This window comes from Haliotis rubra, unplaced genomic scaffold (assembly GCF_003918875.1).
Source record: "Haliotis rubra isolate DU_JTF1 unplaced genomic scaffold, ASM391887v1 Scf57, whole genome shotgun sequence".
Classification (NCBI taxonomy): domain Eukaryota; kingdom Metazoa; phylum Mollusca; class Gastropoda; order Lepetellida; family Haliotidae; genus Haliotis; species Haliotis rubra.
This window is the reverse complement of record NW_025767268.1, coordinates 821,888-838,006: the sequence shown is the minus strand read 5'-3', so window position 1 is coordinate 838,006 and position 16,119 is coordinate 821,888. Positions and strand designations below refer to the sequence as shown.

Genomic DNA, 16,119 nt, shown 5'->3' with positions numbered 1-16,119 from the left:
ATGCACTGCCATGTGGAACAGCCATAGGAATACTTCGAAATGTCCCCATCCCCTAAAGATTGTCCAGATGCACTGCCACGTGGAACAGCCATAGGAATACTTCGAAATGTCCCCCATCCCTAAAGATTGTCCAGATGCACTGCCACGTGGAACAGCCATAGGAATACTTCGAAATGTCCCCCATCCCCTATTAAGATTGTCCAGATGCACTGCCACGTGGAACATGGACATGATCATGGGGAATTTGTAAATTATGTATAATTTTGATAACATTAACAGATATATAATGCATATTATTGGGAGTTTGGTCACTTGCAAGTCCATTTATGCTTGTTAATTGCAGCAAAATGGTATATCATTATTGGTTAATTTGTTGTGAATTTTAATGTTCTAATTGTGTTTTTTACAGTTAGGAAACTTTTACAAAACAAGACCGATCCTAATGTTACAAACGAGGATGGGCTGACAGCATTACACCAGGTAAGTCTCTGTACCTGTACACATGGTGGTACAACTGCCAGCGTTAGAATTAGAAATTAGAGGATTAGTGGAAGCGTTATGTCCTCGGTAGTTTTCAGCTGGTCCTATTTGAATGAGAGAAAAATGTTTTCATGTTCTGTTTTATAGAGTTTTGGGTCCCCATCCACTTAGCGTTTATAACTTTACGACCTATTGTAACTCTATACTTTATCATAGGCTTATGAATGGCATAGTCAGCTATGAACATTTAGTGGACGAAGTTTAGCCTGATATGTAGCAAAACCACTGAGAACACCGGGTTAACAATTATAGTCCTATATGGCTCCCATCAGCTGATGCATATGCAGACTACAATGCATTCTGGAGGCAGCATTGCTTCAACACTGACTGAGAGTTGTTCCAGATGCCTGACTGTTATGACTCAGGCAATTCTTTGCAGAGTTGTGTCCCTTGGGTGTGCCAGAAATCAATGAGTGGGGTCAGATATTGGGTTCTGAATGATTCAAAGTACGTCCTGAGTGTCACCAAGGTAGAAAACATCTGAGGTCTGCATCACTTGTTTCTAAGGATGGGTGGTGGGGTAGTTGCAGTGTTTACTTTTAACGCCAAAGACCCGGGTTGATTCCCCCCACATGGGTACAATGTGTGAAGCCCATTTCTGGTATTCCCCTGCCGTGATATTGCTGGAATATTGCTAATAGCAGTATAAATTATAATCACTCATTCATTTTAAGCAAGGGTGGTGGGGTAGCCTAGTGATTAAAGCGTTTGCTCATCACGCTAGAGACCCGGGTTCGATTCCCCACATGGGTACAAGGTGTGAAGCCCATTTCTGGTGTCCCCCGCTGTGATATTGCTGGAATATTGCTAAAAGCGGCGTAAAACAAAACTCAGTCAGTATATCATTTTAAGGATGTAAAGCAGTTATTTTCTGTCTTTGGCATCAGATGTTTGTGTTACTGATTATGTAATCAGTGAATAAGAAGTTATTGTTGTCATATTTGTCTAAAAGAGCTGATTTCAGTATATTCTTTTGTGCAAGGAATTATTCATGTAAAAATCAATGTGCACACTTAAATCTGTCTAGCAAAAAAAAACAACTAAAAAATATTCGTTGTCAGTTGGAAAAGATATCGTGATCAGTGTTAGACAATACCATTTTTAACATGAATTAGAGGGTAATAAAGGCCAGAGTCTCCATTTTCACCCCTCCGGCATATAATGCAGGGGGATTCAGTCAACACCTTGTCCATCTGTAATAATTTAGTTTCAGGAGCATAACTCCAAAACCATTCAATATCTTTCAACAAAAAATATATCAAACAGAATCTAAATTGTCCTTCTGATATTAACAGATTTTCGGCACTTTTATTTTTCTCGATTTCCATGGAAACGATTTGGACTTAGTCTAAAAAAATCAGGTTGGACTTTAGATCACTGTCAGATCATCAGATTTGTTCTTTCGAATTTGTGGGGGCCGGGGATTTTTGTCATCTTCTGATGACTCTTGCTGACTTTTAACATTGAAGGCGGTTGACTTTCACTCATATTTGAAACTGTGTGTAATTGTGTTTCCTCCTTGACAGTGTTGTATTGATGACAACACAGACCTGCTGCTGCTGTTACTGGACCATGGAGCCAATGTCAACGCGAAGGACAGCGAGTTGTGGACGCCACTACACGCTGCTGCCACATGTGGACATGTGCATTTATGTAAACAGCTGATAGACAAGTAAGCTGCTACGATCTGTGACAGGAGTATGTGGAACATAGTAGTTAAAGCGTTTGATTCCCCACATGGGTACAATGTGTGAAGCCCTTTTCTGGTATCGCCCACCGTGATATTGCTGGAATATTGCTAAAAGCGGCATAAAACCATACTCACTCACTCACTAAACTTGGTAGGAAATGTTGCTTTATTATCACTAACCACGAAGGACAAACCCCACTTAAAATATTGTATGGGGCAACACCCTTGCTTAAGTATTGTGTGAGACAACATCCTCCACTTAAATATTTTATGGGGCAAGCCACCCTCCACTTAAATATTGTATGGGGCAACATTTTCCACTTAATTACTGTGTGGGACAACATCCTCCACTTAAATATTGTATGGCACAACACCCTTGCTTAGGTATTGTGTGAGACAACATCCTCCACTTAAATATTGTGTGGGACAACATCCTCCACTTAAATATTGTATGGGCAACATCCTCCACTTAAGTACTGTGTGGGACAACACCCTCCACTGAAACAATATATGGCACAACAACCTCCACTGAAACATCAATGTATCGGGCATCAACCTCCACTGAGACAATATATGGGGCAACAACCTCCACTGAAACAATATATGGCACAACAACCTCCACTGAAACATCAATGTATCAGGCATCAACCTCCACTGAGACAATATATGGGGCAACTACCTCCACTGAAACAATATATGGCACAACAACCTCCACTGAAACATCAATGTATCAGGCATCAACCTCCACTGAGACAATATATGGGGCAACAACCTCCACTGAAACAAAATATGGGGCAACAACCTCCACTGAAACAAAATATGGGGCAACAACCTCCACTGAAACAATATATGGGGCAACAACCTCCACTGAAACAATATATGGGGCAACAACCTCCACTGAAACATCAATGTATCGGGCATCAACCTCCACTGAGACAATATATGGGGCAACAACCTCCACTGAAACAAATATATGGGGCAACAACCTCCACTGAGACAATATATGGGGCAACAACCTCCACTGAAACATCAATGTATCTGGCATCAACCTCCACTGAGACAATATATGGGGCAACAACCTCCACTGAAACAATATATGGGCAACAACCTCCACTGAAACATCAATGTATCGGGCATCAACCTCCACTGAGACAATATATGGGGCAACAACCTCCACTGAAACAATATATGGTACAACAACCTCCACTGAAACAATATATCAACACTGAAAATCAATGTATTGGGCAACCTCAACCTCCCACTGAGACAATATATGGCACAACAACCTCCACTGAAACATCAATGTATCACTGAGACAATATATGGGGCATCAACCTCCACTGAAACAATATATGGCACAACAACCTCCACTGAAACATCAATGTATCGGGCATCAACCTCCACTGAGACAATATATGGGGCAACAACCTCCACTGAAACAATATATGGGGCAACAACCTCCACTGAAACAATATATGGCACAACAACCTCCACTGAAACATCAATGTATCGGGCATCAACCTCCACTGAGACAATATATGGGGCAACAACCTCCACTGAAACAATATATGGGGCAACAACCTCCACTGAAACATCAATGTATCGGGCATCAACCTCCACTGAGACAATATATGGGGCAACAACCTCCACTGAAACAATATATGGGGCAACAACCTCCACTGAAACATCAATGTATCGGGCATCAACCTCCACTGAAACAATATATGGGGCAACAACCTCCACTGAAACAATATATGGGGCAACAACCTCCACTGATATGGGGCAACAACCTCCAATATATGGCACAACAACCTCCACTGAAACATCAATGTATCGGGCATCAACCTCCACTGAGACAATATATGGCACAACAACCTCCACTGAAACATCAATGTATCGGGCATCAACCTCCACTGAGACAATATATATCGGTTCAATTCCCCAATACATGGCACAACAACCTCCACTGAAACATCCATTATCTGGTGTCCCCTCCACTGTATCGGGATATTGCTGGAATATTGGGGCTCAAACCTCCACTGAAACAATGCTAAAAGCGGTTTAAAACTAAACTCAGTCAGTCAGTCAGTCAGTCAACCTCCACTGAGACAATATATGGCACAACAACCTCCACTGAAACATCAATGTATCGGGCATCAACCTCCACTGAAACAATATATGGCACAACAACCTCCACTGAAACATCAATGTATCGGGCATCAACCTCCACTGAGACAATATATGGGGTAACAACCTCCACTGAAACAATATATGGCACAACAACCTCCACACTGCACAACAACCTCCACTGAAACATCAATGTATCGGGCATCAACCTCCACTGAGACAATATATGGGGCAACAACCTCCACTGAAACAAAATATGGGGCAACAACCTCCACTGAAACATCAATGTATCGGGCAACAACCTCCACTGAAACAATATATGGGGCAACAACCTCCACTGAAACATCAAAATATGGGGCAACAACCTCCACTGAAACAATATATGGGGCAACAACCTCCACTGAAACAAAATATGGCACAACAACCTCCACTGAAACATCAATGTATCGGGCAACAACCTCCACTGAAACAATATATGGCACAACAACCTCCACTGAAACATCAATGTATCGGGCAACAACCTCCACTGAAACATCAATGTATCGGGCAACAACCTCCACTGAAACAATTTTGGGCAAGAACCTCCTCTGAAAGAATATATGGGGCAAGAACCTCCTCTGGAACAATATATGGGGCAAGAACCTCCTCTGAAACATTGTGTATGTGCAGTAAACAATAGCATTCCCCCATACCAAGTCTTCCTGTAGACCTGGTTTGACAGAACTACATGTTATGTGTATCGCCATGGGTTTAGGTATCTTCTAGGTGTATTTCATGGCCCAGTAAAGTGGTAAGCAATGTATTGTTTTGTTGCAGGGGTGCTGAGTTGCTGGCTGTCAATGCTGATGGCAACATGCCATACGACATCTGTGAAGATGAAGAAACACTAGACTATATAGAGACTCAGATGGCTCTGCGAGGTACCCAGACTTTTTTGCACTTCTGTCTTCTTTGACTTCTGTCTTTTGGTTACCTTGACATCATAGTTTTGCATCATTATCCTGGTCTGGTTCTTACAACCAGTGGTATACTTGTATATTTTCACCTGAAAACTATGGGATAAACAATAACAGATGCACTTAGTATGATCTGTGTGTCCTTAGTGTCAACAGATTTTTATTGTCCCCCCAAAAATGCCCAAATGATCAATTTATAAAAATTTCAGCCTTAATCATTTTCATACAAACTCTTCCTTTTTCCTCATGGACAGAATCATATCATACACTAATGACAGCTTTTGAGATTTCATTTTCTAAAATTTAGTAGTTGAAATCATTGATACTGTGTTCATCTGTCAAGAAATGTACCATCAGTACCATGTATCTGTCAAGAAATGTACCATCAGTACCATGTATCTGCAACATCCAGGTTTAAGAATAAGTTGAGGAAGTCAAGTCAGACAATCATTGCAAACTTCTTAATCTGAGGGCGGCAGGGTAGCCTATAGTTCGTTTGGGTTCAAATGAGAACGACAAATGATTAAATAGCCCGAAATTGGGATAAGTGCACAAAACATAAATAAGACACATGGCCCTGAAACCTCTGTACCCAACAGGATCTGAAATCTGACGGGTTTTCTCATCATTCTCATTTGAACCAGAACAGACTATAGTAGTTAAAGCTTTTGCCGACAACCAAGGATCAATTCCCCACATGGATACAATTCATTACTCTGGTTAACCCATGCTGCCTTGGGACAGGTCTTTGAGTGAGTGACATGCCAATACAATGTGTGTTCTGTGACCTTGCAGGCATTACCCAGGAACAGGTAGATGAGACACGGCTGGCCACAGAAAAGAGGATGTTGGAGGATCTCAAGGCTGTGGGCACTGAGCGCCGAGTCCTAGAACATCGGCTTGAGGATGGAGTGACAACTGTAAGTGCTCATGTTGCGTTACCATTCATCCACATCTACTGATTTAACAGTAGATCAATATGTTATATATGTGTCTCTGGTTTCAACGCAAATATGATCAGCTGATTATTTCTTTAACAATATGTTAATGATAACACTTTAAATACCATGCTCTCTTTGACCTTCAAGCAATTGATAAATATTTCATTTTGCAACGTTCAAAATGGATGTCTTGCATTCAGAAATGGGAAATCAGTGTTTGATTTTAAACGATACAGTGGTGACATTTTAGAACATCTCAGAGTTTATTCCCATTTCTGGTGTCCCCTGCCGTGATATAGCTGGAATATGGTTAAAAGCGGCTTAAAACTGAACTCACTCACTCACTCAGAGTTTACTTATGGATTCTTTTGTAACCACTTCTTAGCCATGTCCCCCATGTCAACCAATAGAATCAGGTCTTCTGCTCAGGCATGTAGAGTAGGAGTGTAATGGTATATCAAACAACTGATGTAATGGGAATTGTGTGCCTTATTATTCAGTATTGACAGGAATTTATAAGTGTGTGTAGTATTTTGTAGTGACTAATAGTTCCATTAGTCACAATGAATTACAAACAGAACTGAAAAGTCCAGTCTTTACAGTCAAAATTTCAAAATGGTGTGTGTAGCCCAGCCAAGATTATGATCACTTATGATAACTTCTGGCTAGAGTTACTTCCCTTTGATTTGAGTTTGTGACTCAAGGGGCAAAAAATGGCTGACTTGGAGTCGGCAGTACTTCATTGAATTTTATTGCATCGATTAATATAATTTTCAAGCCTTATAGTTGCATTGATACTTTTGCAGTGCTATTGCAAGAGTTGACAAATATTACGATTGCAGTAGTGTAAGACCTGTAATATTGCATTACAATAGCAAAAAGTGAAAATAGCCCCATTATCAACCCTATTTTAGAGTACAGTTGATTGTCGCTTTAAGTAACGGTTACTTGTGCAATGCTTCATTGATATTATGTTATATCACCCACTCCTACTGGTGTCTTCAGCTGCACATCGCCGCAGCCAATGGCTACATAGAAGTGGCTGACTTCCTCCTGTCCAATCATGTTGCTATCAACATGCGTGATGACGACTCATGGCAACCTATCCACGCAGCTGCTTACTGGGGACAGGTGAGTATTGTGGCAAACTGCTGGATATGAACTAGTGTCACTCTTGGGAGTCTGTTTGGGCTTCAGATATATGAACTAGTGTCACAATGAGTGAAGTCCATTTTGTGGAGTGATATTGCTGGAATTTGGGCTTCAGATATAGTGGAATCTGTCTATTACTGGACTGGCCTGGGACCGACTCATTTGTCTGTATTATACAGAAGTCTGGATTAGTCAACTTTTGTCTGTTACTGTAGACAATGCCATTATGAGTTACGTGTAGTAATATACAACAATGCATAAATACATAATATCTGGCTTATAAAATAAAGATATAATGGCATAAAGTAAATAAGTTCACTTTCATTGGAAAAAGTCTGTTAACATGGTTTGCTTCTGCCTCTGTAAATTTCCAATGTTTTCAGTCATGTCTTCCAAATTGAGAACATAGGGAGGATATCGGAAACAGTACTCTCTGCAAATTGCCTAATTTGTGTTTATAGAATTAATAAACCATTGAGAACAGAATTAACGGAGATGTTTATTCAATGGACTGTCATTTTAGTCAGCTATGTCCGGATTACAAAGCATTGTTCTCATAAAAAGTTGATTGTCAGGACTGTTATTTTAGTTCGTAATCCGTAATTAGTCCAATTAGAAAGCAAGCTTTAATGATAAATTAAGAACAATTTTGCCGGGACTCAGAAAGTAGTCCGGATTATGGAGAAAACCGGTTTACAAAGAGTCCGAATTTGACAAATTCCACTGTATTCAAAATATTTAATGTGCAAGAATTCTGCAAGTTATACATTGTGCTTCTGTAAACATGATAATATATAACTCTGAAATACAGTAGACATACTGTCATGACAAACTCAAATGGAACATTAATTTTACTCTGTTATAACCATAGATTGTCATACACATTTCGACTGAAATATGTATCACGTGCCAGGGGCCAGTTTGCTGTTTATCTGTCAGTTTGTTCTAACCATGTTCATCGTTAACATAGATCTGTACCACTTCGTAGTGTGATCATATATTTCGTCCTCTGTTCTAGATGTATCCTTGTCATCTTTATTGGATGACGTTAAATATTAACTCACTCACTCACTCTTATTTATTCGAGCTCTGGATGTTAAAGGGCCTACTTCATATTTTTTCAGCCCGAGATTTTGGAACTCCTTGTCCAGAATGGAGCTGATCTTGATGCCAAAACACGAAATGGAGAGACTGCTTTTGGTATTTATTATGTTTATGAACCAACTGAGTTTACTTCGTTTGTCATATGAGTTCTAATATCAGTTCATCACAATGTGTTTCTAGGTTTATCCATACCAAACCTGTCATACTCACTGATTCTAGCAATGTGTGAGGCCTGCATTAATTTAGGCTTCACTCACACAACCTTACATGAAGCGATATAACTTATATACTGTTCAAAATGGCACTAAACTCGACTCACTCACACTCTACTTGGCTCTTTCTTCCCTAAGGCTATCTTACAGTAAAAAAGGCAAAATTGTAAACATTTGTGCTGTTACACATCTCCACAAAGATGGATTTCTCCTACATGCTGTTTTTCTGTCATTTTTATGTAGATTCTTTGATTCTTGATGTTATATATTGACAGATGAGGGGTGGTGGGGTAGCCTAGTGGTTAAGGCGTTCGCTCGTCACACGTAAGACCTGGGTTCGATTCCCCACATGGGTACAATGTGTGAAGCCCATTTCTGGTTTCACCCACAGTGATATTGCTGGAATATTGCTAAAAGCGGTGTAAAACTAAACTCACTCACTCACTACTGACAGATGATGTCATTTGTTACAATGTTTGTATCATGCAGAACTTGAACACATAGTTGTGAATGCTCATTGTAAACCACAATTGTGTCGAACACTTGAGATTAGCAATTCCAACTCACTTTCACTGTAATATTGATTCAGTATCCTGCTGAAAAACGACTTAACGATACACACAGACAGATAGTCAAACAGATATGCTCTGTAGTGAGTCAATCGGCTATAGGAGACGGTGGGATAGCCTGGCTAGCTATTCTCAAAACGTTCGTAGCCCTATGAACTTCTTAAGCCCATTCTTAACACATTGACTACGATCAAAGTTAAGAATTCTTAGGGCTACAAACGTTTCGAGAATAAGGGCCCAGGTGGTTAAAGTGTTCACGCGACCCTTCAGGTTCGATTCCCCACAGTGGTACAATGTGTCAAGCCCATTTCTATTGTCCCCTGCCATGATATCGATGGTATACTGCTAAAAGCGACGTAAAACCATACTCACTCACTCCGTCACCTGTAACTATTGTACCCTCTTGACATGTTTCTTTCTCTTTCTGTGACCAGACTTATGTGAGGATCCCGAGCTCAAACAGAAGATCCTTGACATGAAGGATGAGATTGAGACAACGCGGAACAATCGTTTGCCACCGAGAAAACACCGTATTAGTACCAGAAGGTAAGTTGGCACTGCATGCTTGTCTTGAAACCAGACTACAAAGATGCAGGCAGGGATCTCCTAGCTTGAATATTGGTCAATAGGGAGCTAAGTAACATGGGGGCCCTTGTTAAAGCACCTTTAAAAGTGTGATGCATTCAGGCAGAACACTCTTAAAGAAGTTGGACATACAGGTAGGAACTTGATGTACAAGGAGGGAGCTCTTAGAGGAACATGGGAGGTGGGGAGCTCTTAAAGACACATGAGCATACCGGTCCTAGCTCCTGTAGCACTGTAGGCATGCAGGTAGAAATTGCTTGAAAGATATGTGGACATACAGGTAGCTAGCTCTTAAGAACATATGGCATTCAAGATGAGCTTTCATGAAGGAAATGTGGTTGTACAGTTAGAGGGTTCTTATGGAAATGTGGGCATAAGGGAAATGTTTTTTTATGGAAATATTGACAGAGAGATACATGTCCAGTTATGTTGAAGTTATGTGGATTTGTAAGTGTTTGGCATGGGAAGCTCTTATAATCTCATAATGGCAAGTTATGGTCGAAACATCTGGAGACTGGTTTCAAATGCATGACTATATAATTGTTTGTTGTTAATATTCACATGTGACACAGTATTTGACTCATCAGTATGCCATAGAACAATTGTGTTTTATAGCCATTTGTAAGTTCATCTTGTAAACTACAGGAAATGGATGTTCACATTCACTTTCAAGTTTAAGTGTTATCGTTCACAAATCCGTGTCACATTAGTGAATATGGCATGTGTCTGAGTGGAGATATTAAAGCCTATCGGTTGCTTTTTCTGGTTGTGTATTCTGAAGTGAGCTTGTAGTTGTTAACTGCACTGAAGGAAATTATGAGTCTCAAGTGTATGCATTGGGACTTGCTTGGAGTGAATAAGATTTGCATGGTGTTTGTTTTCGATGGTTAATACTGCCAATGATAGGACTGTACTGTCCATAGCAATCAAAGTGTTTGCTGATCATGGGTTCGAATCCCGGGTGATGATCTTTGGTTTGTCAGCACCAACCTTGACCGTGGGTTTCACAATAATGATAAATCAGGGCTCGATTTAAAAGATGTTAACTTACTTGCACCAGGTGCAGCCTAAGATAAAAACCTAGTTGAACCAGCCAAATTCCAGTTGCTCTGCTTTTATTGCAATAAGTAATGAAAAAAATATGATATCGAATTATTCAGATGTTTTATTCAGAAGTTTACCCACTCAAAACTGAACCCGGAACTCCGTGCAATTAGACTAATAACTAGGTTGCACTTTGGTTGGAATATTTGGTTGTCTTATTCTCTGCATTCACATGATAACACAAAAACTCATGAGCTCTGGGTTGGTATTGAGACTTGAGTAGGGTATAAATGTTGAAATGAAGTATGTCTATGTGGGCAAGAACTATAACATTGGCATTTGTTTAGGACTAGCCAGCACTATATAAGTGGAGTAATCTAGAAAGCAAAATTAAACTCGTTTTCAACTTGCCTCACCTTTTGTCAGGCTTTTTTCCTATATCAGACTGAATTACCCAGAGATGCTGAGTCTGATTGCATTCTAATCATGCAGTATATTGTGTGTGTCAGTGTTTCCGTTATCCGGTATATGCCGGACTTTGACCGGTACGAAGTTAGAATGTCCGGTAATTTCAAAGCCTGTCTGTCATCGTGTCTGGCAAATTTTAAAATCAATTTTCTAATTACCCCTGTCAATTTCATTTCTCCTTGAAAAAGATTACATTTTCACAATGACATTGAGGTGTTGTCAAATAAAAAATAGCAGTTTTGGAAAACCCCACACTAAAAATAGCAGCATTGACGCATTGAAATACCCTCTAAATTTCTGATTGGTTGTTAGGGTGCAAGGTCTCGCGCACAATGAAAAGCATGATCACTTGACCGGTAAAATTTACAAATGACCGGTATTTGAAATGCTGGCCGGTCACAATTTCGAGCTGTAAAAAATGCCAATGGAAACACTGTGTGTGCATGTGTGTGTGTGTTTGTGTCAGAGTGTATATTCATAGTTTTGTGTAAGGTGTGTATGTTGGCAATTCCAACAGTGCATGTGGGTAAATGGTTGGGTCTGTTGCATGACATTATTATACTGTGTTATGGAGAAAAAAAATATTTCAAACAATTACAACAACTACGTATCATAAGGTTTGTGATAAAAATCAGATATTGAAGAAAGTCAATATTTTTATGCTATTTGATCTAAGTGATATAATATCAAGCATCTTTGTGGTTATAGAATAAAGCTATTTTTCTATTTCCTTTATCATGGCTTCTTTGCCAATTTTGACCAGCTGTATTAGGATTGGTTTACTTGTACCATGGCTAGCATCATCATGCTTGTGTGCCCTTTATACAGCTGGCTTGATGTTGGGTACTATTGTTGCTTGCCTGAATGTAGTGTCTTCTGCACCTGAAACATGGAATATCTGTACACAGTGGACAACACACTGATGAAACTCTCACTCTGGCCTCAGAACAACCTGATCTGTGTTAGCTAGCAACAGAATATTTCCGTAAAATGGTTCTTTTTATCATTACAGCTTTTGTAAAGTGTAGTCAACTTTTGAATTAATTACTCAAAAATATTTAAAACCAATAAAAGACCCCCTACCCCCAATTCTTTTGAATTGCCATACTTAGTCTGCCATGGCTGATTAAATATTTTGAAAAACTCACATTAGGGTGATATATTTGTGACCTGTAATAATTTTTGATGTAATCACTGCAATCTTTGTGGCACAAAGGGCCAGAAAGTGCAACATCTCTGTGCAGAGCAGTGATCCTTAGGTATGCCCGGAGGTCACTTTATCAGGAATCCGAGATTCTGACTTTCCTCACATTTTATTGTCATTCCCTGCCTTCACTGAAATATAGTCCAAAGCAAAGGTACAAAATGCCATCTCACTCATCTTGTTTTTGCTGAACGTGATGACCGCGTTAGTGTCACAAGTTCATCAGTTTGTCATTGTCCACAGTGTATAGAAATCCTTCATATGCACTTTGCCTGCCCTTTATCTAGATTAATTATTTAACTTCTATTCCAGATTTTCTTTGAGTTGTTTCTTGCCTTGATACATTTTACAAGACTACATGTGCATCCAGATAAAAATTATATATATTCCAAATATATAAAAAGTTATGATATATTGTAACCTCTAATAAAACTAACTTGTCCACAGTCACACGTTTTCAGCTCTACTGACTGTCAATCAGTGGAGTTAATACATTCATGCATTGTCCTTCCTGTCCCCCTGTCCATCTGTCTGTAAACTCCACATCTCTTCAAGTCAAATCAGTGTCTTGATGTTGTGTTTGATTAAGATCACTTGGATTAAAACAGTTTCATAGGGGTTGGCCTGGACCCGTTAGTTGGCTTCTTTGATTTAAGGAAGTATATATATTAACTTATTCAAGGTGATCACTGACTGTGTAAGATGTACTGTCATTTCATCTTAAGTCCTTGTCATCAATGAGATTTTAACTAAAACATAGCTGAAGTAGGACATAAGCATTATGCTGTTTGTTTTGGTTGTATAAATTGTAAAAGTCTCCAAAATTCAAGTGTTATTTGACCTTCAGCTGAGCACAACCATGGTCTAAGGCACAACCATGGGCTAACATCCATATCACCTAGTGTAACATGCTTTATACCTTAAGGTGTTATCCATATGGCATAGTTATGTAATTAACCTACCTGATATCATTCAATCTCCCCAACCGCTGTTACTTTGCACCTGGTCACTCGAAACTTCCAACTCACCTCAACCCTTGATAATTTCTCCTTCTGTCCATCTCACCCAATATTGCCCTTGACATCTCTCCATCTTACCTAATCTTGCCCTTGACAAGATCTCCATCAGTCCATCTTACCTAATCTTGCCCTTGACAAGATCTCCATCAGTCCATCTTACCTAATCTTGCCCTTGACTAGATCTCCATCAGTCCATCTTACCTGATCTTGCCCTTGACAAGATCTCCATCTTACCTAATCTTGCCCTTGACATCTCTCCATCTTACCTAATCTTGCCCTTGACATCTCTCCATCTTACCTAATCTTGCCCTCGACATCTCCATCTTACCTTATCTTGCCCTCGACATCTCTCCATCATACCCAATCTTGCCTCTACATCTCCCAATCTTACCTAATTTTGCCCTTGACAAGATCTCCATCAGTCCATCTTACCTAATCTTGCCCTTGACAAGATCTCCATCAGTCCATCTTACCTAATCTTGCCCTTGACAAGATCTCCATCAGTCCATCTTACCTAATCTTGCCCTTGACAAGATCTCCATCAGTCCATCTTACCTAATCTTGCCCTTGACAAGATATCCATCAGTCCATCTTATCTGATCTTGACAAGATCTCCATCAGTCCATCTTACCTGATCTTGCCCTTGACAAGATCTCCATCTTACCTAATCTTGCCCTTGACAAGATCTCCATCTTACATAATCTTAACCTCAACATCTCTCCATCTCACCTAATCTTGCCCTTGACATCTTCATCTTACCTAATCTTGCCCTTGACAAGATCTCCATCAGTCCATCTTACCTAATCTTGCCCTTGACAAGATCTCGATCCATCATTCCATCTTACCTAATCTTGCCCTTGACAAGATCTCCCTCAGTCCATCTTATCTGATCTTGACAAGATCTCCCTCAGTCCATCTTACCTGATCTTGCCCTTGACAAGATCTCCATCTTACCTAATCTTGCCCTTGACAAGAGATCCATCTTACCTAATCTTGCCCTTGACATCTCTCCATCTGTCAATTTCACCAAGACTTCCCCTTGCTAATTTCTCCATCTGTCCCCAACACACATCAACCTGTCCTTGATACTCTCCCTATATGTCCAGTCAACCTTTAAATGCCCTTGACCATCTGTCCATCTGTTCGACTAACTTTTGTAACTTTGGTATCTCCATACAATCTAAGATTCCAAAATAGGTGAAATTGGTTGTAAAATTGGGGGAAAGTGTGTCATTTTTGGATGCTGGATCTTTTAATGTTATTTATATAAATTCTCACTCTTGGTCCGACAAGTAAGTTCAAGGTCATCAAATGTCAATATTTTGTAGCCAGGTCAAGTTGATGAGTTCACATAAGAAAGGAATTAACAAATTTGATTTGAATGTTGGAACTAACCTAAACTTAAATAAGAAAAGAGCATGAAGTGAATATTGCTGACATGAGAAGCTTATAAGAACATTTCCCATAGATTTGAATGCACATGAAGCTCTGTAAGTGTTCTCGCCTCATGCACCGATGATGTATGACATGATGACACTGTGGAAGGCATGTTCTCAGCCTGATGCTGCTCTATATTTCAGCTTGACTCATTCCCCAGGGATGCTGTATAGCTCCAATTCCTCACTGAGTGAGAAAACCCCCAGTAGTCACAGGTTAGACAACACATGATAGATACCATATATATCATTGTAATGTGTCTCTCCGTCTACTCTGCTAGCACCATCTTCGCTTACCTTTCCTCATCCCTGCGTAATCATCTGATGGCTTCAGTATTAACCAACCCTTGCATTCTAATACTCATCCTCATCTCACATGTCAAACTTGTAAGAGTTGGACAGCTGTTGTAACAAACTGTTGGTGTTGTGTGTCTCCTAGACAGATATCATAACCAGGGCTGACTGACTGTTCACCATAAGACTGTGTGTCCCACTACAGGAGTATACCGGCTTTAAGGTGGGATCAAGGTGTATTGGCTTTAGGGTGTACCGACTATATGGATGTATTGTTGTATATTTTACAGGGATCAACGTGTACTGGCTTTAAGGTGTACCGACTATATGGATGTATTGTTGTATATTTTACAGGGATCAACGTGTACTGGCTTTAAGGTGTACCGACTATATGGATGTACTGCTGTATATTTTACTGCGATCAAGGTGTACTGGCTTTAAGGTGTACCGACTATATGGATGTACTGCTGTATATTTTACAGGGATCAACGTGTACTGGCTTTAAGGTGTACCGACTATATGGATGTACTGCTGTATATTTTACAGGGATCAAGGTGTACTGGCTTTAGGGTGTACCGACTATATGGATGTATTGTTGTATATTTTACTGGGATCAACGTGTACTGGCTTTAAAGGGTGTACCGACTATATGGATGTACTGCTGTATATTTTACAGGGATCAAGGTGTACTGGCTTTAAGGTGTACCGACTATATGGATGTACTGCTGTATATTTTACAGGGATATAAGCGTGTACTGGCTTTAAGGTGTACCGACTA

General features: G+C 39.9%; 1 protein-coding gene across 7 annotated transcripts in view; it reads left to right on the top strand.

The window, feature by feature from the left end:
• Positions 1-16,119, top strand: part of LOC124254299 (protein phosphatase 1 regulatory subunit 16A-like) — a 49,888-nt gene that overhangs the window by 20,238 nt on the left and 13,531 nt on the right. For 5 of the 7 annotated variants that reach the window (XM_046688214.1, XM_046688212.1, XM_046688211.1 and 2 more), the window contains exons 3-10: positions 410-480; positions 2,067-2,212; positions 5,174-5,277; positions 6,109-6,233; positions 7,260-7,385; positions 8,531-8,606; positions 9,726-9,837; positions 15,192-15,263. In XM_046688214.1, the coding sequence (XP_046544170.1) occupies positions 410-480; positions 2,067-2,212; positions 5,174-5,277; positions 6,109-6,233; positions 7,260-7,385; positions 8,531-8,606; positions 9,726-9,837; positions 15,192-15,263 (832 nt within the window). The remainder of the gene's footprint in view (positions 1-409; positions 481-2,066; positions 2,213-5,173; positions 5,278-6,108; positions 6,234-7,259; positions 7,386-8,530; positions 8,607-9,725; positions 9,838-15,191; positions 15,264-16,119) is intronic. The other 2 variants (XM_046688216.1, XM_046688217.1) reach the window with 1 other exon arrangement.